Source organism: Solea senegalensis, linkage group LG1 (assembly GCF_019176455.1).
Source record: "Solea senegalensis isolate Sse05_10M linkage group LG1, IFAPA_SoseM_1, whole genome shotgun sequence".
In the NCBI taxonomy this organism is placed as follows: domain Eukaryota; kingdom Metazoa; phylum Chordata; class Actinopteri; order Pleuronectiformes; family Soleidae; genus Solea; species Solea senegalensis.
The window spans coordinates 5001-28601 of NC_058021.1; the positions used below are offsets into that span (position 1 = coordinate 5001).

At 44.2% G+C, this 23601-nt stretch overlaps 1 protein-coding gene and 1 long non-coding RNA gene across 2 annotated transcripts in view; both read left to right on the plus strand.

The window, feature by feature from the left end:
• The window catches only part of LOC122780784 (succinate--hydroxymethylglutarate CoA-transferase-like), a gene marked incomplete at its 5' end in the record, with an annotated part of 15655 nt that extends 4320 nt beyond the window's left edge, over positions 1 to 11335 (plus strand). Inside the window, 4 exons of the mRNA XM_044044061.1 lie at positions 33 to 130; positions 276 to 378; positions 9810 to 9873; positions 11119 to 11335. Coding sequence (XP_043899996.1) covers positions 33 to 130; positions 276 to 378; positions 9810 to 9873; positions 11119 to 11282 — 429 coding nt within the window. The remainder of the gene's footprint in view (positions 1 to 32; positions 131 to 275; positions 379 to 9809; positions 9874 to 11118) is intronic.
• Positions 11336 to 14099: 2764 nt separating this feature from the next.
• On the plus strand, positions 14100 to 23391 carry LOC122765798. The gene is made up of 5 exons (XR_006360008.1): positions 14100 to 14196; positions 17424 to 17500; positions 17738 to 17896; positions 20488 to 20583; positions 23312 to 23391. It is a non-coding gene; the product is annotated as an uncharacterized LOC122765798 (long non-coding RNA).
• The last annotated feature ends 210 nt before the right edge of the window (positions 23392 to 23601 follow it).

Here is a 23601-nt window from a genome sequence, read left to right on the forward strand (position 1 = left end):
TCTCCATCCATGCTAACTGTGTGTGTGCGCAGGTGTTACAGCTAACTGAGCTCACACAGCAGCCGCACTACAATACCAACAAGCTGAGAGTCCACAACCGTCAACAGCTGATACACACACTGTCCCAGGGGTACACACACACACACACACACACTGTCCCAGAGGTGTAAACACACACACGCGCGCGCACACACACTGTCCCAGAGGTACACACACACACACACACTCAGAGTAACTATTGATCTGTAATATTGATCTGTAATGATTGGTTCCAGGTTCCTTCAGGAAAAGACAGCTGATTGGCTGAGGAGGTTTGAAGGATCAGGTGTTCCTGTTGGACCAATCAACAGCATCCAGGAAGTGTTCTCTGATCCTCAGGTACACACACAAACACACACAGAGTTACATTACATGTCATTTAGCAGACGCTTTTATCCAAAGCGACTTACAAAAGTGCATTCAAACATTTGGGTACAACTAAGAGCTAGAAGTAAGTAAGAGCTTCAAGTAGATCAAACTATGAAACTTTTTTTTTTGTCGTCTTAGTCGAGGTAGAGTAGAAAAAAAAGTGGTAGAGTAGCCAAAAAAATTACTCAAGTAAAAGTACTGAGTTTCTGAAATATTCAGAGCAACACAAACGGTACAAAATAGACACAACATAATATAAAACAGCAATGTTCAAATGAAGATATGTTAAATAATAATATTTGAAACAAAACAAGAAATATGCTCTTTATAATAAAATAAATAACCCTTCAACTAAAACAAGAATACATTAATTCTTTTAGAAATTAAATACATCACCCTTTAAAAGTACAATAAATTAGATTAAACATCAATACACAGCTGGGCCACACGGTGGTGTAGTGGTTAGCACTCTCGCCTTGCAGCGAGAAGACCCGGGTTTGAGCCCCGGTTGGAACAAGGGCCTTTCTGCATGGAGTTTGCATGTTCTCCCCGTGTGTGCGTGGGTTCTCTCTGGGTTCTCCGGCTTCCTCCCACAGTCCAAAAACATGCAATGTGGGGATTAGGTGAATTGGACACTCTAAATTGACCGTAGGAGTGAGTGTGAGAGTGAATGGTTGTTTGTCTCTAGCTGTGTGTGGCCCTGCGATGGACTGGCGAACTGTCCAGGGTGTACCCCCCTATCGCCCGATGTAGCTGAGATTGGCACAGCACCCCCGCCGATGTAGCTTGTAGCTGAGATTGGCACAGCACCCCCCGCGACCCTCTGGTGGAGGATAAAGCGGTAGATGATGACTGACTGACTGATCGATACACAGCTGACCCGGAGACAGGAGACCAGAAACCCAGAGACAGGAGACCAAAACCCAGAGACAGGAGACCAGAAGTCATGACAAGTAATGACAAGACTTGTCATGTGACTCAACTGACTGCATTTGACTGGCAAGATTTTGTCAGCCATAGCCAACAGGGAGAGAAATAGATTGCACGTGTAATAAAGAAAAAGATATTAAAAAAAATAAAGTAACCAGCGTCACTGAGCCAAAGGGAACGGCGTAAAAGTACCGTTCTTTCTTCAAATATATACTCAGTATATACAGTGCCTTGTGAAAGTATCTGGCCCCCTTGAACTTTTCAACCTTTTGCCACATTTGAGGCTTCAAACATAGAGTTATAAAATTGAAATTTTTTGTCAAGAATCAACAACAAGTGGGACACAATCGTGAAGTAGAACGAAATTCATTGGATAAGTTATACTTTTTTAACAAGTGGGGCGTGCAATATTATTCGGCCCCTTTACTTTCAGTGCAGCAAACTCACTCCAGAAGTTCAGTGAGGATCTCTGAATGATCCAATGTTGTCCTAAATGACTGATGATGATAAATAGAATCCACCTGTGTGTAATCAGGTCTCTGTATAAATGCACCTGCTCTCAGGATTCTGTTTAAAGCGCAGAGAGCATCATAAAGACCAAGGAACACACCAGAGATACTGTTGTGGAGAAGTTTAAAGCTGGATTTGGATACAAAAAGATTTCCCAAGCTTTAAACATTGCAAGGAGCACTGTGCAAGCAATCATATTGAAATAGAAGGAGTATCAGACCACTGCAAATCTACCAAGACCCGGCCGTCCCTCCAAACTTTCATCTCGAACAAGGAGAAGACTGATCAGAGATGCAGCCAAGAGGCCCATGATCACTCTGGATGAACAGCAGAGATCTACAGCTGAGGTGGGAGAGTGTGTCTATAGGACAACAATCAGTCGTACACTGCACAAATCTGGCCTTTATGGAAGAGTGGCAAGAAGAAAGCCATTTCTCAAAGAAATCCATAAAAAGTCTTGTTTAATGTTTGCCACAAGCCACCTGGGAGACACACCAAACATGTGGAAGAAGGTGCTCTGGTCAGATGAAAGCAAAATTGAACTTTTTGGCCACAATGCAAAACGATATGTTTGACGTAAAAGCAACACAGCTCATCACCCTGAACACACCATCCCCACTGTCAAACATGGTGGTGGCAGCATCATGGTTTGGGCCTGCTTTTCTTCAGCAGGGACAGGGAAGATGGTTAAAATTGATGGGAAGATGGATGGAGCCAAATACAGGACCATTCTGGAAGAAAACCTGTTGGAGTCTGCAAAAGACCTGAGACTGGGACGGAGATTTATCTTCCAACAGGACAATCATCCTAAACATAAAGCCAAATCTACAATGGAATGGTTCACAAATAAACGTATCCAGGTGTTAGAATGGCCCAGTCAAAGTCCAGACCTGAATCCAATCGAGAATCTGTGGAAAGAGCGGAAGACTGCTGTTCACAAACGCTCTCCATCCAACCTCACTGAGCTCGAGCTGTTTTGCAAAGAAGAATGGTCAAGAATTCCAGTCTCTCGATGTGCAAAACTGATAGAGACATATCCCAAGCGACTTGCGACTGTAATTGCAGCAAAAGGTGGCGCTACAAAGTATTAACGCAAGGGGGCCGAATAATATTGCACGCCCCACTTTTCAGTTTTTTATTTGTTAAAGTATAAATTATTCAATAAATTTGGTTACACTTCACGATTGTGTCCCACTTGTTGTTGATTCTTGACAAAAAATTTCAATTTTATATCTTTATGTTTGAAGCCTCAAATGTGGCAAAAGGTTGAAAAGTTCAAGGGGGCCAGATACTTTCACAAGGCACTGTATGTATGCTACAATAAAACTACTCTTAAAATGACAATTTATCCAAAAAGTTAACCAAGTATTTGTAACAGAGTAAATATGTGTGTGTGTGTGTGTGTGTGTGTGCGCGCGCGGCCCGTGCCATCACCACCTGTCACAGCTATGACTGTGTGTGTGTGTTTGTCCCAAGTTGGTTGTAAACAAGTGACTGTTTACAGACAGATGGACGTCTCTCACACACGCGCACACACACATCAGAACCAGAATTCCAGTGTGTTCATTTTTCATCAACATGTAAAAACTCTAAGGTCTGTCTCAGTGTCAGACTGCTCCGGTTTGGTTTAGAACCAGGTTTATGGATTAAAACTTAAACGCAGCGTCATGTCCAGTGGTCCTCATGGAGACCAAGACCTGGTCCTAATGAGGCTGAACTGCTTAAGTTTTGAATTGTGGTTAAGGTTAATATTAGTGTTAGTCATTAACTGGTTGTGGTTAAGGTCAATATAAAAGATTTTCAAAATAAAAGCGTTGCATAGATGTGGAACAATCAAAATAAATCAAAGCTCACACAAATAAGTCGTTCTAACGCATCGCTGTCTTCACCGAATTTGGTCTGGCCCTCACAAGGTTTAAGGGCCTTTTGGGGATTAAGGCCTGGTTTAAGGGTTAGAATCAGGTTTAGGTTTATGTCCATGAGTGTCCTCACTAAGATTGCTGTAAAAGTGTGTGTGCGTGTGGAGAGAAGCTGTTGTTAATCAGGACAGTAATCACTTTTCCAAAACTGAAATCTGGAAGTCATTTGGAAAAATGCCAGACACTCAAACACTTCCTCGCTCTCTGTCTCTCTGTGTCTGTCGCTCTGTCTCTCTCTCTGGCTCTCTCTCTCTCTCTGTCTCGTACTCATCCTTGTTTTTACGACTACACACCGTGTGTCTATGTATCTGTCATGTCCTCTGGTCGGCAGCCAGCTGAATGTGTCTTTAATATTCTGACTACTGGACGAGAAGGAGAGACACAGAAAGAGAGAGAGAGAGAGACAGACAGAGAGAGAGAGAGAGAGAGAGACACAGACACAGAGAGAGTGATTTATTCCAGCTGACATCAAACCTCTGACCACAGAACCCAAAACTAAACCTGATTTTATTCATTCATCCTGCTCTTAAAGGGTTCATTCATGTTTTTTGAAGTATTTCCCCACAGAGAGAAAATGAATGATTTTCTGGAGTTGTTGATCCACTGCTGCCTCCATCACTAAGTTCAAATGTCTGATTTTGAAATCTTTCACTCAGACTGACTCATGGACTTTGGTGTGGGAGAGTGATGGTTTACTAGAATAGAATCTGCTTCAGTCTGTCTACGATGTCTACGTCACATGATCACGTCTTTATCTTACTGACAGAGAAAATCAGTGATTTTTTTTCTCGCTGGGAAACAGGAGCTGCTGGTCCTCTGCTGCCTTGTGTGGTCACTTTGTATATTATAAATATTTCATTTAAATAAATAAAATATCAAATGTCTTATTTAAAAAAAATAAGACATTAGAACTTAGTGATGGAGGCAGCAGTGGATCAACTGTGTGTGTGATGTTTCTCTGTGAGGTTTGGTGTGAGAGAGTGAAGAAAAATCTCTCATGTCACAAAGATAATAGAGCAGCCATTTTGAAACAGCTGTTGAACAAAACCTTTCTTTTTTAATATTAATGTCTTCACCTTTAACTGAGGACGTGATGGATCATCGGTGTCTTTAAGGGAGGACGTGGTCACAGTGAGTGATCGTCTCAGGAAATGTTGGACTCACATTCAGACGGGAGGGTTTTCCTCCAGGTCACAGCGTCCCAACTCTACCACATGATCTACGGTCATGTGACAGCTCGCTGCTGCTGCTGAAGCTTCTGCTCCTGAAGCTGCTGCTGATGCTGAAGCTACTGCTCTCTGTGAGCTTTATTCTACGCTCATCTGTCGTGTTGTGATTGGTCCTTTTATTATCTACATATTTCACCTTTCAATGGCAGCTCTGACCTCTGACCTCATGGAGGTGACAGCATTAATCACAAACGTTGGTCGTGTGGAGAAAAAACATTGTAATAAACAAAGGTTAAAGTTTGTGTCTGCAGGGCCTGGGACTGTGGCTAATGCTAAGCTAATGCTTACATACACACACAACACACGCTCTCTCTCTCTCACACTCACACACTCTCACATACACACATGCACTCCCTCTCTCTCACACACACACGCACTCACACACTGTCTCTCCCTCTCTCTCTCTCTCACACACACACACTCTCTCTCTCTCACACACACACACACACAGAGTTAAATAAAGTTTGTTGTCAGACAAGGAAGTGCACTGTTATCAGATCAGAGGGAGTGCTGAGTCAGCAGAGGGAGTGCTGAGTCAGCAGAGGGAGTGTGTGGACTTTGGAAGAGCAGCAGAATTTTTTAGAGTGTGTGACCGAGTCCTGAAGTTCACCTCCTCAAACAAAGAAGAAGATTAGATCGCTTTCTCTCAAGCAAACACGTCCTTAAACCTCTCATCTCATGACTCAGCACATTCAGCAGCAGCTTCAGCCTTTAAAGTGTTCAAGTCACCTCTGCTGACCTGAGCTCTGTGATGGAGCTCTGCTGACCTGAGCTCTGTGGTGGAGCCCTGCTGACCTGAGCTCTGTGGTGGAGCCCTGCTGACCGGAGCTCTGTGGTGGAGCTCTGCTGACCGGAGCTCTGTGGTGGAGCTCTGCAGACCTGAGCTCTGTGGAGGAGCTCAGATGGTCAGCTCGTCATCAAACTCTGCAGAAGCCTGGTAACGAGCTGTTCATCTGAATCAGCTGTGTTCGAGCAGGGCAACATCTAAAACATGCAGGGCAGTGTTCCCTGAGGACCAAGGTTGGGAAACACTGGTCTAGAAGATGATCTGGTGATCAGGTGATCTGTCCAGGTGGTGACTCCGCCTTTCTCCCAGCTGAGATTAGCAAAACACCCCCTATGGCCCTCATGTGGCGGATAAAGAGGTTGAAAACAGATAAATATATCTTTGTGGTTATATACTCATGACAGTAGAAGCTCAGGACTTCAGAGGAACGAGCGTCCAATCACAGGCGAGATTCAGTGTCACATGTCTGTGAGTCAGCTTCTCAGGATTGTGATTGTCAAACGTTTAAATAAAGTTATTAAAAAGGAGCAGAACTCACTCACTTAACATTGTAGACAATTCTACAGCCATAAAATCAACATAAATCATCACGACGGTCATGAGAGGTCATTTAAACATTTGATCCCACTTTCTTCACGTCTCCTCTGTCTTTGTAACATTAGTAACCAGTGTTTGTAAATTGAGTCAGGTTTGAGAGGTCTGCCACCTGCACACATGCACCTGTCTCAGGCCCCGCCCCCTCGTTAGTGTGACAGGCTGACCGCTCATGAGTTGATTAATGGAGAAATGTGTCAGTGAGCTCCTCAGAACACATGTGCTTCTTCTGCTGCGTCCACTCATTAATCATCCTTCATGACAGCTGTGGAAATTGTGTGTGTGTCTGTGTCAGGGTGGGCTGTTTTTTTTTTAACTTTTCTTTATCTTGCAGTTTTTAAACTGATAAAATGAAAACTATTTGTTTCTTTCCTCAAACCAGACGTAGGAACGATGTGTCCCAGATTTAGATGCTGAAAATGTTCTATGGTGGCCAGATACAGACACACACGCTCACACGCTCAGAGACACGCAGACACACACACAGACACAAACACTAACCGATGTGACCCCCCATAAGAGAAAGGTTCCTGTTTGAGCGTGAGGGGGACGACTTCTCTAGTGACACAACCTGTCACTCGTCTCCTGCAGCTAATACTAAGCTAACACAGATGTGTCTGACACTTCTATACAAATATGGCGTATTTAAGCCCCATTCACTTTAATATCACATGTCACCTCCTCCGCTGTGGGAGTTTTGTGAGGCCGTGAACGACGTCACGTTAGTGTTGACCTTCACAAAGATGGAGACACTCCGTTTGTGTGTGTGTGCTTGCTCATGCCTGTGCTTTCACTCAAATACATGTGAGGACATTGAAGTCCCGTGGACGTCTGCAAACTCACAGACAGTGAAAGACTGACGTGAGCGTGGTTTCCTCTCTCTTCTCTCCTGGGCTGAGCCTGTCCATCATGTCAAAGTGTTCCAGGAAACTTTCTTAAAAACTGTGGAATCAGCATGTGACGTAAAGACAACGTCTCTGTCTGTCCTGAAGTGACTGATGTGAGAGCTGAGGATGTGTTGGGGTGATTAGGAGACCCTGGGCGTGACTGTGTGACCTCAGAGCGACTGTGTGTTGACAGTCATCAATGGGAGGAGGAGGAGGAGTGGAGGCAGAGTAACGACCGCGTCTTTATCTACGTCACATGATCGCGTCTATCTGCATCACATGATCGCGTCTTTATCGATGTCACATGATCACGTCTTTATCTGCGTCACATGATCACTTTATCTGCGTCACATGATCACTTTATCTGCGCCACATGATCGCGTCTGTCTGCGTCACATTACCGCATCTTTATCTACGCCACATGAACACGTCTTTATCTGCTTAACATAATCGCCTTTATCGCCACATGACCGCCGCCACATGATCACGCCTTTATTCATGCGTCACATTAACCCATCTTTATCTACGCCACATGGCCGTGTCTTTATCTGTGTCACATGACCACGTCTTTATCTGCATCACATGATCGCATTCTTTATCTGTGTCACATGACCGTGTCTTTATCTATGTCACATGATCTCGTCTTTATCTGCGTCACATGACCGTGTCTTTATCTTTGTCATATGATCTTGTCTTTATCTGCATCACATGACCGTGTCTTTATCTGTGTCATATGATCTCGTCTTTATCTACGTCACATGATTGCGTCTTTATCTACGTCACATGATCGCGCCTTTATCTACGTCACATGACCGCTTCTTTATCTATGTCACATGATCGCATCTTTATCTACACCACATGGTCGTGTCTTTATCTACATCAGGGGTGTGTGCTGTGATTTGATTGGCACACTGTTGAGACACTGCCTGGCTCTGGCTCCTCCTCCTCGTCTTCTGCCTCCACCTCCTCCCCCCCACACGCTCTGTTTGTTGGAGCTGGAATGGAATGTAGTTTGGTTTGTGAGAGATAATCAAATCAAAATGTGTCTGCATACTTTCCCATGGGGCCAATTAAAGAGTGACACTCGGAGAGAGAGAGACGGATGACAATAAAGAATGGACAGAACAGAGAGAGAGAGAGACGCTGCTGTTCTCTGGTTATTTTTAGACATTTTCAGTAAATGAACTGAAACAGACACATGTGAGGTCACATCCTGTCAAATCACATGACCTGACACCTCAGCCCTGACATGTCCTGTGACCTTTAATCTCGGTGACCTTCATGTTTGTGACCTTTAATCTCTGTGGCCTTTCATCTCTGTGACCTTTAATCTCTGTGACCTTCATGTTTGTGACCTTTATCTCTGTAGTTCAAATTCTCCTGTGACAGGAAGTGGTTCAGAGTGACAGGAAGTGGTTTAATGGTATGTGTATAGACCACTCTGAACTTCATCTTCATCTTCATCATCATCCTCATCATCGTCATGATGAAAAGGAACTTAGTTATTGATCAGTCAATTGGTTAACCCTGCATCAAATGATTCTTCTTATAAATACACAGGATTATCAGATTAATTGAAGTTACTGCTCAGTTAATCTGATAATCCTGCTTCACCTGACTCCTCCTCCTCTTTCTCTGAGTCCCACCCACAAATGAGAGTGAGAGTAGAGTCCAGTGTTAACATGGTCACCACAGACTCACTCAGACCAGATCCATCATGTGACCTCCACCTGCCATACACAGGTGGGTCCAGTTTAGACCAGTGTAGACTGGTTTTAGACCAGTTTCAGAATGTTTTAGACCAGTTTCAGACCAGTGTAGACTGGTTTTAGACCAGCTTAGACCAGTTTAGAGCAGTTTTAGAGTGGGTTAGAGCAGTTAAAATCAATTAAAACCAGTTTTAGTCCAGTTTAGACCAGTTTTAAAGCAGTTTTAGACCAGTTGAGAGCAGTTTAGAGCAGTTTTAGACCAGTTGAGAGCAGTTTAGAGCAGTATTAGACTGGTGTTAGAGCACTTTAGATCGGTTTAGATCAGTGAAGTGTGTGTTCATCACAACTGACAAACTTTCAGGTTTCAGTTTTAGGACAGGTTGTTTTATCTGTGTGTGTGTGGGTGTGTGTGGGTGTGTGTGAGAGATGACCATATGGATGTAATGATATCCTGCAAAACAAGCAGATAGATTTACACAAATACCCACACGTATGTAATCATACACTCTCTCTCCACTTCCTGTTCTCAGACACAAACGTGGAGATCAGTTCACACTGACCACCTAAGCCTTGTGTGTGTGTGTGTGTGTGTGTGTGTGTGTGTGTAATAGATGTAACAGTGTTCCTTCATTCGTCTCTGATATTTAAATTAAAGCCATCGATCAGAGTTTTGACTCTTCCGCCTACAGATGTATATGTGTGTGTAGGATTTATATAACATATAAAATAAAAGATTGTTTTTACGTGAAGTCGACACAGACAAAAAAAAAACACAAACACTGAATCATGTGGCCACTGTTCACCTGTGATCAGCTGACCTGTTTGTTTGTTTACAGGTAAAACACAACAACCTAATACAGGAAGTGAAGCATCCAACAGCAGGACGTGTCAGTGTGCCAGGTACACACACACACAGACAGACACACACACACAGAGACACGTACACACACAGAGACACACACACACATAGAGACACATGCACACTCACACAGACACATGCACACACACACACACACACTATTCACCACTTTAACAAAGTGCTTTTCTATTCATGTTTTTATTCTCTGTTTAGTAAACAACTACAAGCGTGTGTGTGTGTGTGTGTGTGTGTGTGTGTGCGCGCGCGTGTGCATGTCTGAAGAGAAAAGACTAAATGAACAGCTCATGTTTTATAATAGACACACACACACACTGTGAGAGTTCAGCTCATTAGTGATCTAAAAAAAGCTTGTTGTGAGTTTCCCAAAATAAACAGTTTGTTCAGAACCAGGAGACACACACATACACACACAGACACTCAGTCACACACACACACACACATGCACACTCACATCTGATTAAGCTCCTCCTACTCCATGGGTCAAACCTGTAACGTAAGGATGCTGCTCTGGTAAACTTTAAACATGCCCACTGTCAGGCATTACAGCGACGCTGCCTCACACACACACACCCCTGAGGCTGTGCGTGAAAGACTGAATGTTCCGGAAAGAAAAATAAAGATGTTTATCTGTGAATGAGAAAAAGTCTGACAAAGAAAAGTTTGTTCTCAATTATGAAAAAACACTGTGACCTGAGTGTGACATGACAGGTGACACACACACACACACACAGACACACACACACAGACTCTCTCTCTCACACACACAGACACACACACAGGCTTGCTCTCTCACACACACACAGACACACACACAGGCTCTCTCACAGACACACACACAGGCTCTCTCACACACAGACACACACACACAAACTCTCAGCAGCCACATACACACAAACTCTCTCACACGCAGCCACATACACAGACTCTCTCACACAGACTCTCTCACACACACACACACACACTCTCTCTCACATACAGACACACGCACACACACAGAGGCTCTCTCTCACAGACACAGACACACACTGACTCTCTCTCACAGGCACACACACACAGACTCTCTCTCCCTCACACACACAGACAGACACACACACACAGAGTCTCTCACACACAGACACACACACACAGGGTTGACATTTTTATATTTTTTGTGACTCTAGGTGGCAACAGATAAGTTCAAACAGTTTCTCATGTCGTCTTGGCAACAGGTGATGAAGGTTGTCATCACTCCCATCTCCATGGAAACTCTCTGTCTCCGCCCTCAGGTCCAGCCGTTCGATACAGCAGCTTCGGTCCTGTTGGGCCGACGCCCCCACCTCTGATTGGCCAGCACACTGTGCAGGTGCTGCGGGACACCTTGTCCTACAGTGATGACATCATCAGTGAGCTGCTGGAGGCGCGGGCGGTGGCTCAGAACACAGTGTCCTGATTGGCGGAGAAAATAAAATGTTAATAAAATGTTAACACAAAAAATAACGCAATTTATTTCATTAAAGAGGCCATAGCCCGGAAGTGCCAATTGACGCTGTGTTTTTGTGTCTGCGTCATCACCTCGTCTATGAAGCCCTAAAAGTCCGCAGGGTTTGATTTCATGAGCTCTACGAAGCCGAACGGCACTTCCGTTGACTAATTACGTCACTGGTGAGTCTCACCACTCCTGTAAACAGTACGTAACTGTCTTTGTGTGCTTGTTCTGTCGTTTAGTAGTAGCGATAGCCGGCTAGAGGCTAAGCTACACGGTCATTTGCATGTATTTGTGTTTATCATCTCGGTAACCACAAAGTTATCGAAGCTACAGGCGTCCTGCAGCAGTCTTTCACTTGTCACAGTGTCTTCTGACTCTGGGTCAGACTCCAGATCAAATGTGAGAGATTACGATGAGGGGTCATGACAACGACATTACTCAATGTTTTGATCATTGCTAGTGGTGCATCCTCCTTTACATCGGCTTGGGTGTTTTTGACCATAAAAACCACTTCATGTTTGCAAGTACACCTCCATATCTCACATAGAAGTGAGATAGGACCATGCTATGGCCTCTTTAAAGGAGACATATTATACCCTATATCCCCCATTAAAATAGTTCCCTGGTGTCCTAATGAACATGTCAGTGACATGCTTTGGTCAAAATGCCATAAGGATGAAGCATCATAGCAGTTCAATAACCCTGCTAAACCCGCCCCTTTCAGAATGCTCTGTTTTGTGCATGGTCCCTTTATATGCAAATGAGACACAGGCAAACACACACCCACTTCTTCCAGGGGGTTTTTGATTTGTCCTTTTTACTGCGCTCACTCGCTCAGCTCCTGTTCCCTCCGCTCCATTCCTCTCCCCCTCCCTCCACTAGTTCTCTGACAATATCAACATGGCAGCGTGCGCAGAAGAGACGTCCTACATAAGGATCAAGCCGAACAGTGCCGAACTGTAAATCAGTTAAAAACACTTAGGGACAGCACTGCTGACTGCGCGGCGAGCTGAATAAACTGCTGCTGTATGTGACTGTATCAGACCGGTGACTGTATGCTCCGGAACTGGCGATCAGTCACATACAGCGGCAGTTTAGGCAGCTTGCTGCTGGCGATCAGCGGGGGCGATCAGCGGTGCTGTCCCTATTTCTTTTTAACAGAATTTCACAGAGAGTGCAGCACCGTTGATCGCCAGCGGCGAGCTGAATAAACTGCGACTGTATGTGACTGTATCAGACTGAGTATGTGCTCCGGTCATGGAGGACGTACCGAACAAATATTTTTAATTAGGACGTGTCAGAATGGTCAGTTATGAGCTCTATGTGACCTTTTCTTAAAAATGTGTGTGTTTGTACTTTTGGTGAAATACGTTCGCTGACTAAATACGGCAACCGCTGGCCGCAGTCTGATGCGACGTGGTGCGAACACACGTTTGCTGACTTTATCCGGCACATTTGCTTCATATATAAAATCCTCTGAGGCTGGAAGTTTGTGTAAAACACTGTGCTCCACTGTGCAGCCACGAACAGCACACTTGTCCTTCCGCGTTGACATAATACCGCTCTTCCTCCCTCGCCTGCACTCTCGCATTTTATAGGGACAAGGTGGAGCTAAGGTGGAGCTCTTGAGGTAAACTTACTGGTGGGGCGGTAACATTTGCGGTGAAATGTGCATGCTGCCGTCATAAGCGCAGGGAATTCAACATCGTATGTTTTATCGCCTATACTTACACTAAGGGGGACCGCGAAAAAATGACTGAGTATTCTTTTTCCACACTTTGGCGACTGGTAGGGCCTCCAGAGTCCCAAATATAAGTATTGAAAAGTTGATTTTGCATAATATGTCCCCTTTAAAAGTGGTTGAAAGCTATATCTTTATAGTTTGTGACCACTGGGTGGCAGCAGATCTGTAAATTACACACGTACATGAACAGACAGGAAGTGTATCCAGATGACAAAATAAAACTCAAAATGCTGAAAGTAACGTGACACTGTTGTTTTATTTTGGAGGAAATGTCAGGTGATGTTCTCCATAATCGCTAACTGCAGAATCAGCTCCACCTGCTGGTCTTTCATAATACAGGAAACTTAAGTCTATGATATCTGCGTCATATGATCACGTCTTTATCTATGGCAGGTTGTACTCAATTCCCTTGTAAGTCGCTTTGGATAAAAGCATCTGCTAAATGACATGTAATGTAATGCTGCTGCTTAAGCTGCTGCTGCTGCTGCTGCTGCTGCTTAAGCTGCTGCTTAAGCTGCTGCTGCTTCTGCAGAGGTAAGACCATGTAGGAGAAGCTGCTGCTGGGCGACCGACATCTCTTGTTCTCTCAGAGTAGAGCAGATAGATGGAATGAGCTGTTTACTGAATTCGAGGAAATGTGACGCATGTGGACGGCGACAGAGTCTTCAGGCAGATGCAGACCAACAGGTTTATGTGGGGGAGGAGGGGGAGAGAAGCTCAGGTGTGATTGATCAGCCTCCAGGGTCACATGTCTTCTTTGTCTCTTACAGGATATCGTGACACAGACACAGAGGAGGTCAGAGGTCACCGATCTGTCAGTCCTTCATTCAGTCAACAAACATTTAAGTACAGACTGTGTCAGCGTGGGATTCAGCGCCATCTGTTGGTGACGTTGCATGTTGCATTCGTGAAGAAGACTACAGTGGCCTTCAGACACGCCCACTCTGGATTTCAAAATAAAGGCTTGTACAAATATAAATAACTTCACTGGAATCTTACACACTGGTCCTTTAATGCACCAGGAAACACTAGCTCTGTCTGTCTCTCTGTGTTTCTCTGTCTGTCGGTCTGTCTGTCTCTCTCAGTTGGCTGCCTCCGTGCTGAACCCGACGTGTGTGTGAGAGAAATTCGGATGTACGTAACTAACCCGCTCTTTAAGTGTCCCTTATTCCCCAACATCTGGTGTGTGTGTGTGTGTGTGTGCACGTGTGTGTGGGAGTCCTCTGACTCTCCAGCCTAATGTCAAACACAGACACTTTAATATGAAGGACTAATATAAGGAAACCTAACACTGACATTGAGGTCAGAGGCAGACTTTTATTTTGAAGGGTTGTGTTCTCAGGTCGCTCACCCGTGACCTGACCTCACTAGCAGAGGGCACACTTCTGTTTAAACCAATGACAAACACTGACAATGACTCAGCAATTTATTTTTAGTGATGCTACAAAAACTAAGATATGAATCTAATCTAATAATCTGATATTCTGATTATATTGTTACTGTTATTATACACACACACACAGGGACTCCCTCATATGACGTCCAGTTGGAATTTTATTTGGAAAACACTTCCTGATGTTCCAGATGGAGACACACACACACACACACACACACACACACACACACACACACACACAGAGGTGTTGTGCAGCAGCTGAGTTTCACATTAAAGCAGCCGCGGCCCACAATGCACAATGTACGACTGCAGTACATACTTACCAAGTACACAAGTACAGAGAAGTACACAAGGACAGAGAAGTACACAAGCACAGAGAAGTACACAAGACAGAGAAGTACACAAGTACAGAGAATTACACAAGTACAGAAAAGTACACAAGACAGAAGTACACAAGTACACAGAAGTACACAAGAACAGAGAAGTACACAAGACAGAGAACTACACAGAAGTACACAAGGACAGAGGTGTACAATCATTGCAGTTAGAACATCACCGACTTCCTTGTTCTACTGTCAATTATACACACAGGTATAAATATATACATATATGTATATATTGATGTGTATACATATATATACATATATACATCAATATATACATATATGTATATATATATATGTCTGTATATATGTACAGTATATGAATATAATTAGCCAGTGTTAGCTACACCAGTGGTTAGCAGTATTTTGTTTATATAAACAGTGAAGCAACATTAGTCAGACATTAGCTGACATGAGCTAAGTTAGATGCTAATCACAATGTTCTACAGACATTAGCTGTAGATGCAGTTATAAACAGATATTAGCTGTAGATGTTAAACATTAGTTCCAGATGTTGCCACAGATGATTGACAGACATTAGCGTTAGCTACAGGCGTGCTACGGTAGCTGTAAACGAGCTCCAGATGTTAGCCACAGATGTTAGCATTGATAACTTGTAGCTCTGCCACAAACATGTTTTCTTTGTTTTCTTTATTTTTTTGCTGCTCTTCATTACGGACGCCTCCAAGCATTACATTAGCATTAGCATTTGTGTAGCAATGGCCTTTATTTACATTTGAACTCTTCTTGTTTTTCTCTGTGACCTTAAATTAACCTTCAAACACTTCAAATTCACCTTATTTTACATTAAACTCACACAGAAACATGGATATAATATTTATTTCCTGAAGGTTGAAATGCCAACTGTCTGTCAGTTAACTGACATTTGTTACACACACTGATGTTCCACTGTGAGTGAGAGGGGGAGGACTGATCAGGTGATACCACCAAAGGTCACACACAAGGTCACTTTATTTCTCACTCAATCACAAAAGTGCTTTATTACTGCTTTAAAATCATCAAATGAACAAATGAATAACATCATTTGGAATAACATCATTTGGAAGAAACGAGAGATTCTTCCAAAGACCCTTCTTCTAAACAATTCAGTTATGGGAAAGAAACTAGACTGAGATCAGAAGTCAGCATTTGTGAGCAACAGTATGGTTTCATGAAAGAGTACTACAGATACAGTATTTGCTTTAAGAATGCTGGTAGAGAAATACAGAGAAGGTCAACGGGAGCTGCATTGTGCCTTTGTAGATCTGGAAAAAGCCTATGACAGGGTGCCGAGAGAGGAACTATGGTACTGCATGAGGAAGTCTGGAGTGGCAGAGAAGTATGTTAGACTGATGCAGGACATGTATGCCAACTGTGAGACAGTGGTGAGGTGTGCTGTAAGTGTGACAGAGAAGTTCAAGGTGGAGGTGGGACTACATCAGGGTTCGGTTCTGAGTCCCTCCTTGTTTGCGGTGGTGATGGACAGACTGACAAATGAGGTTAGACAGGAATCTCCATGGACTATGATGTTTGCAGATGACATTGTGATCTGTGGTGTGAGCAGAGACCAGGTGGAGGAAAAGCTCGAGAGGTGGAGATATGCTCTAGAAAGGAGAGGAATGAAGGTTAGTCGCAGCAATACAGAATATATGTGTGTGAATGAGAGGAACCTAAGTGGAACCATGAGGCTACAGGGAGTGGAGATAAAGAAGGTGGAGGATGTTAAGTATTTAGGGTCAACAGTCCAGAGCAGTGGAGATTGTGGAAAAGAGGTGAAGAAACATGTTCAAGCTGGTTGGAATGGGTGGAGAAAAGTGTCAGGGGTAATGTGTGATAAAAGAGTATCAGCCAGAATAAAAGGAAAGATATACAAGACAGTGGTGAGACCAGCGATGCTGTATGGTCTAGAGACAGTGGCACTGAGGAAAAGACAGGAAGCAGATGATGAAGATGTTGAGGTTCTCTTTGGGAGTGACGAAGATGAGGAAGATCAGGAATGAGTCAATCAGAGGAACAGCACATGTTAGATGTTTTGGAGATAAGGTCAGAGAGGCCAGAATGAGATGGTTTGGTCATGTACAGAGGAGGGATAGTGAGTATATTGGTAGAAGGATGCTGGGGTTGGAACTGCCAGGCAGGAGGTCTAGAGGAAGACCAAAGAGAAGGTTTATGGATGTAGTGAAAGAGGACATGAAGTTAGTTGGTGTGAGAGAGGGGGATACAGAGAACAGGGTGAGATGGAGGAGGTTGATTCGCTGTGGCGACCCCTGAAGGGAGCAGCCGAAAGGAAAAGAAGAAGATAGGTCTCATAGAGGTTTAGAACGGCCCAGCATACGACTGTCAGTGAATGTGATTTAAAATGTTTGTGTGTTCAGACGTTCATGTGTTTAGGTGTTCATGTGTTCACATGTTCATGTGTTCAGGTGTTCATGTGTTCATGTGTTCATGTTCATGTGTTCAGGTGTTCATGTGTTCATGTGTTCAGATGTTCATGTGTTCATGTGTTCATGTGTTCATGTGTTCAGATGTTCATGTGTTCACGTGTTCATGTGTTCATGTGTTCATGTGTTCATGTGTTCCAGCTCACATGGACCTTCACCTTCTCTGTGATGATGTTCCTCTGATGAAGCTGAAGAACCATGAGTTTGTCCTGGAGGAGGTTGGTGTGTTTGCGTGTGTGTGTGTTTCAAACAGACGGAGTTTCTTTGATTCCTCTCGACCACATGATCCACAAACTGAAGAAAGAAGACGTGAGAAAGATGAGTGATGAAAAACTGACAGACGTGTGTGTGTGTGTGCAGCAGGGCGGAGCCCCCACCCCCCTGGAGAAATAAAAGTTTAAAGCAGAAGATCTGGATTTTATTTTTTCTGTCTCCTGCTTTTCATTTCCCCTCAGAGTGTGAAGCCGTGGTGGAGTGTCCTCGAGGAAGATGCCGACCTCTGACCTCCCCAAGGAGCGGAGTGTTCCGTGGGGACGAGAAGGGCCGGCGCTGCCCTCAGTGTCGTCTGACAGGCTGATAAAACCTCTGATGAGCTTCACAGCTGCGAAACATCAGTCAGTACAGACTCTATTGTTCTCCTCAAACTGTCTATTGTGTTCAGTCTCACTCTGAGTTCACACCATGTTCAACTGAACTGAACTGAAATCACTTCATCATGTCATCACACGTTCACAGACACGAGAAATCAACCCTGACACTTCACCTATGTCCAAGATATATCTTTAAGTTCACGTTCACGTCTTTATCTCACTGTGAAACAGACTTTATAAACCACTCACTCTCCCACACCAGACCTCATTGAAAAAATCAGTGATTTTAGCTGCAGGGACACAGGAGCTGCTGGTCCTCTGCTGCCTTGTGTGGTCACTTTGTTTCACTGAGTTCAATGTAAATGAAGACTTTTAAATGCCGAATTGTACAAAATCATACATTTGAACCTAGTGATGGAGGCAGCAGTGGATCAACAACTCCTGTGTGTGTGATGTTAAAATCAATGATATTCTCTATGAGGTTTAGTTTTGGAGAGTGACTGGTTTCCTGACGTTGTGCTAAGCTAGGCTAAGTGTTGAAGGTCAGTCACAGATTTCACTGTTTCTCTCCAAAATCATCTTGATCATAAAAAATGCTCTGCTCCCTGGATGAGCTTCAGTTGTGTGTGTGTGTGTGTGTGTAAGTCAGTGATGTTTGGATGAGCGTGTGTTGTCTGAAGTGGTGCCACAGGCGGACGGGTGTGTTCTGTTTACAATGCACCATGGGAAATCAGGGGTGTGATGCTATCTGCAACTGTGTGTGTGTGTGTGTGGGTGTGTGTGTGTGTGTGTGTGTGAGGCCCACTCAGCAGCAGCTGTGTGAGGATGGAGAGGAAATGTCAGGCAGCGGGTGTGGATGAACGGACGGACGGATAAGAGAATCCCTCCATCTTCTTCTGTGTCGTCTGTCTCACACACACACTGCGTATGTGTTTCTACGTCACTTCTTGGCGTTTTTTTTTTTTTTGTCTTTTTTGCATCTCTGCATGACGCAGGCCCCTCCCCTTTTGTCACAAACCAATTGTCTCCCTCCTGTCACGGGTTCATGATGAATGAATCGATGAATGAATGCGTGTGGGAAAAAAAGCCTGTAGATAAATGTGGTCCAGTTTATTCTGGTCTGACACTAACATCACTTTTATTATGAACACACACATGCATACACACACGTACATGCACACACACACACACACACACACACACACACACACACACACATACACACAGTGATGACAGTTGATGCTCTGGATTATAAATCCTCTAATTGGCTGTTTATAGACCTGAGCAGCCCTCTGATTGGTCAGCAATAAATAGGAGCTGTCAACAAATCCCACCCACAAGAGAAAAGCCCCACTACTCACACACTCACTCTCACACACACACACACACTTCCTGTCCTCACTCAGGTGTGGAGGTGTTTGCGGGGACGTGGCAAGGAATTGTCCTTGTCACTCAGTAAACACACACACATCTGCTCATGACGGGCATATTGGTGCTCATCTGCTGCTGGGGTCATGTGACTGGAGGCCCCCCCACCACTCTATGAGCTCATTGGTACCTGCGAAGCGACGCAGAGACGAGGACAATCGCGAAGAGAGTTGGCTGCTGGAGTGTGTGTGTGTGTGTGAGAGTGTGTGAGTCAGAGCTGTGTGTGTGTGTGAGTCACATGGCAAGCTAAGTGGCGCTGAAGAGCGTTACATAAACGTAAAGGTGGTGACATTTGTTTACGTTGCAGTCACTGTGTCGTTTCCACGGCAATGCAGTTGTGTTGTGTGAAGGTGTTGAAGAAACACACACACAGATACATGAAGCTCAGTGGCTCCACCTGTAGGTCACTCACTGAAAACAACAGGGAAGAAAAACGTGCGCCATTTTCTTCTTTTATTTACTTTTTTTCCACACAGATTTTCCTCATTCATTCGCTTTCAGCGTGTGTGTGTGTGTGCGTGAGTGCATGTGTGTGTGTGTGTGTGTGTGCATGTGCGTGTGTGTGTGAGTGTTCAGTTCCGATGTGTTTCCCAGACATGAAACACACCAACAGGTCGACCGGAGAGAGAGTGACTCAGCGCTCCCTGTGGACCTGTCAAACACACACACACACACACACACACTCACACACTCACACTCACTCACTCTCATACTCACACACACTTTTCTCATGGCTTTAAAGGAACAGTCCAACATGTTCAGTGGAAGCTTTAACGTCTTGTGTTAGTGATCTAAACCGTTGGCCACATGTGGTCATCAGGTCGATGTCAAGATATGATTTATTTATTTATTTATTTATGGTTGTTTTTTTTAAAAATTAACAGATACATTTATTTGATTCATAGATATGTTTTTATTGTTGTTGAAAACAAACACTTTTATTTTGAAATTCTGTGAACAGTTATTGCATAGTCATGATAGAATATTGTTTATAGTTTGAACATCACTTCACTCACTCTTACTGAAGTGTTCCTGTAGGGGGCAGTGTTTCACCTCTCTGTGTAACAACTGTCTGTCTGAAATTATCACACGAAGAAGAAAAAGTTTCACCCAACAACGTAGAACCATTCTGTCCTCTGAGCTAATGTGTGCTAACTATGGTACTTCATAGTGTGTTTCATTTGTAGTTTCTGAGGGGGCGTGTCTAACACAGGAACACCCCCTGGACGACCTCATGAACCCTGGCAAAGGATTCTAAGATGGCTGCTGGCTACAATGTTTACGTGAGTAAAACGTCAGTTTATTGACTGCTGTTGCTAATGCTAGCACTGGCTAGCCTTAGCTTCTTTCTTTTTTTTTGCCTGAGCTCTGTGTGTGTCTCTGTGAACGTTGTGTTTGGTTTGCAGTGGAAACATCTGTTGATAATTCAACGTCACAGTCATTTTCTTTCTTCTCTTCGCTGTCGTCCTCTGAGGACATGTGGCCCCTCCCCCGTCTGTCCCCGCCTCACTGAGACAAACAGCAGCTGTCTCTTTTACTGTCTCAAAGGTCACAGGTCATTCAGAGGTCACTGTCAGTTAAAGGACTATTCTGTCTGTTTTTCTTGGTGTTCAGGTGTAAACCAGCAGGTTCAGCCTGACCTCTGACCTCAGCACACAGGTTTCATCTCTTATTGTTGATGTTGTTGTCGTCACTACAGCGCCCCCCCGTTCACACTGCTGTAGTTCCTGTTGGAAACTTTGTTGGTGTTGGCTGATGCTAGTAAAACAGTAAGCTAACATCAACCATGACAATGTAAGAAGTCGGGTTGTAGCTAACGAACTTTAGTCACGTTGCATTTGTCTCATCATGCTAATGTGCTCAGGTCTTAGCATCAACTGATCTTAGATGGGTGTTAGTGTGACATGCTAACATGCTAATAAGCTTACTGAGTGTGAAGTCACATTTGTTGTAAAAACACCTTTAGTTCCGTTGTGCGGTTGTTACCGTGACTGGTGGTTCCCTCAGCTTCCTGTGAGATTTCAACGAGCTGCACTTTCCTTTTCTTTTTTTTTAAATTTCCATCATCAGGAAAATCCCCCCAAACAACGAGAGCTGGAAACGTTCCACCAGGAAGCAACAAAATAAAGCTCTGCAGAGACCATCAGACCTGTGTGTGTGTGTGAGCCTCAGGGTCAGACGGGATGCTTCACCTCACTTCACCCGCCTCAAACACCAAAAAACACAAACACCAAAGTTGATCAGGAAACACTGAGGTGATGACATCATCAGTGTGATGATGTCATCACAGCTCCAGGTCAGCTGACACCCTGAAGGCTCATTCTCAGCCTCATGTGTCCGGTTTGATCCGCGCTCATGTTTGGACCTGAGCGTGGTGCATTCAAGGACAATCAGACGTTTGAGACCTCATGATGTCACTGAACTGGAGACCAGGGAGGAAAAGAGGGGAGGAGCTATGGAAGAAAGAGAGAGGAGAGGAGGACAAGAAAGGAGATTAGGAGAGGAAATATGGGGGTAGAAATGAGGACACAAGAAGAGAGAAGGAGAGGAGAGAAAAGGAAAGAAGACGAGGAAAGGAGAGGAAACAAAGAGGCCTGCACTAATAAAGCTGGTATCAGCGATTCTCTGCTGTCTTTAGGGACCACACACACATGTCAGACAGGTGCATGAGGTCACTGTGCTGTGACCTCTTGACCTCACAGTGGTGTCACAGTGTTTATGGTTCCCTCACACTGACAGTGGAGCCATTCTCCTGTAGGTGACGGAGAACATGATACTGTCATCATGTGCAGTGGCGGCCATGTTGGAACTGAGGTCAGAGACGTGACTCGTGAAGCTGGTTGTCATGGTAACAACAGCTGTTTAAAGTTACACACACACACACACACAGTCAGAGCAGACTTCCACTTAACTTTCTGACTTTGACAGAGTGATTCACACAATTACTCATGTTTCACACGTGTGTGTGTGTATGTGTGTGTGTTCCCAGGTCATAGTGTCTGTCTGGCCGTCTGTGTGTTGATTATGAGACGTGTGGGAGGCTGGACATCAGTAGGTGTGTGTGTGTTTTTGTTCACACACAGACACACACACACACACACACACACACACACACACAGACACACAGGCTGTAGACGATGTCTTGTCCAGCAGACCTGAGTCTGACCCTCAGATCCATCACACCCTGAACCCACACACACGTCTAGACAGACCATCTGACCATGTATACTGTACACACACACACACGCACACACACACACATGCACACACATGCACACGCGCACACACACACACACAGATGGCCAGACAGAGCATGTGGTCAAAAACACAAAAAATATTGAAGATTACATGAAAAGCATGAGTGTGCGTGATCAGAAAGCTGCGCGTTCAAATCCATGTCAGGGTCAAAATTCTAAAAAAGTGATGACAGTATTGGGGTGAAGTAAAAACACCAGCAGGAGAGAAAACCACGCTGACCAACAGCTCTTTGTAAACACCTGTAAATGTGTGGTGACCCTGAAACACAGGTGTGTCTGCACATACACCTACATCACATACTACAACTTTACTTTCTCAGGTTTGATTTACAGTGAGAACCTTCACCTCCTCCTCCTCACTTCACTGTCTTCCTTTTTTTAAATGTCAGTGACACAGAGCCATAAAACACACACACACACTTCCTGTCTCATCACCACAGTAATCTTCTCCTGCAATTTGATCCTGAAACACTCATCTTCATTATCTTCATCATCATCACCTGATCGTACACACTGTGACTCTCCAACACCACAGAGAGCTGTGATTGGTGCAGAGGTGACAGCTTCAATGAGGACAGAGGGAACTCAGTGATCCACATACACAAACACACGCACTCTCTCTCACACACACACTCAGCTGACTCAGTTAATGTGAACATCAGTGAAAATCCACCTTAAATCAAAACTTCAGACAACTACGACTGTGTGTCTGTGTGTGTGTGTACTTATATCTTTGTCCTCTTCCTCACTACAGGTGTTAGCGTTGTTAGCATGAAGACATCGAACGATGATGATGAAGGTGATGATGCTGATGCTGATGGTGATGAAGGTGAAGATGATGGTGATAGTGATAATGATGATAATGATGATAATGATGATAATGATGATAATGATGATGATGATGATGATAATGATGGTGAAGGTGAAGATGATGATGCTGATGATGATGATGGTGATGAAAGTGAAGATGATGGTGATGATGATAATGATGGTGATGATGATGATGATGATGATGGTGGCGGTGATGATGATGGTGATGATAAT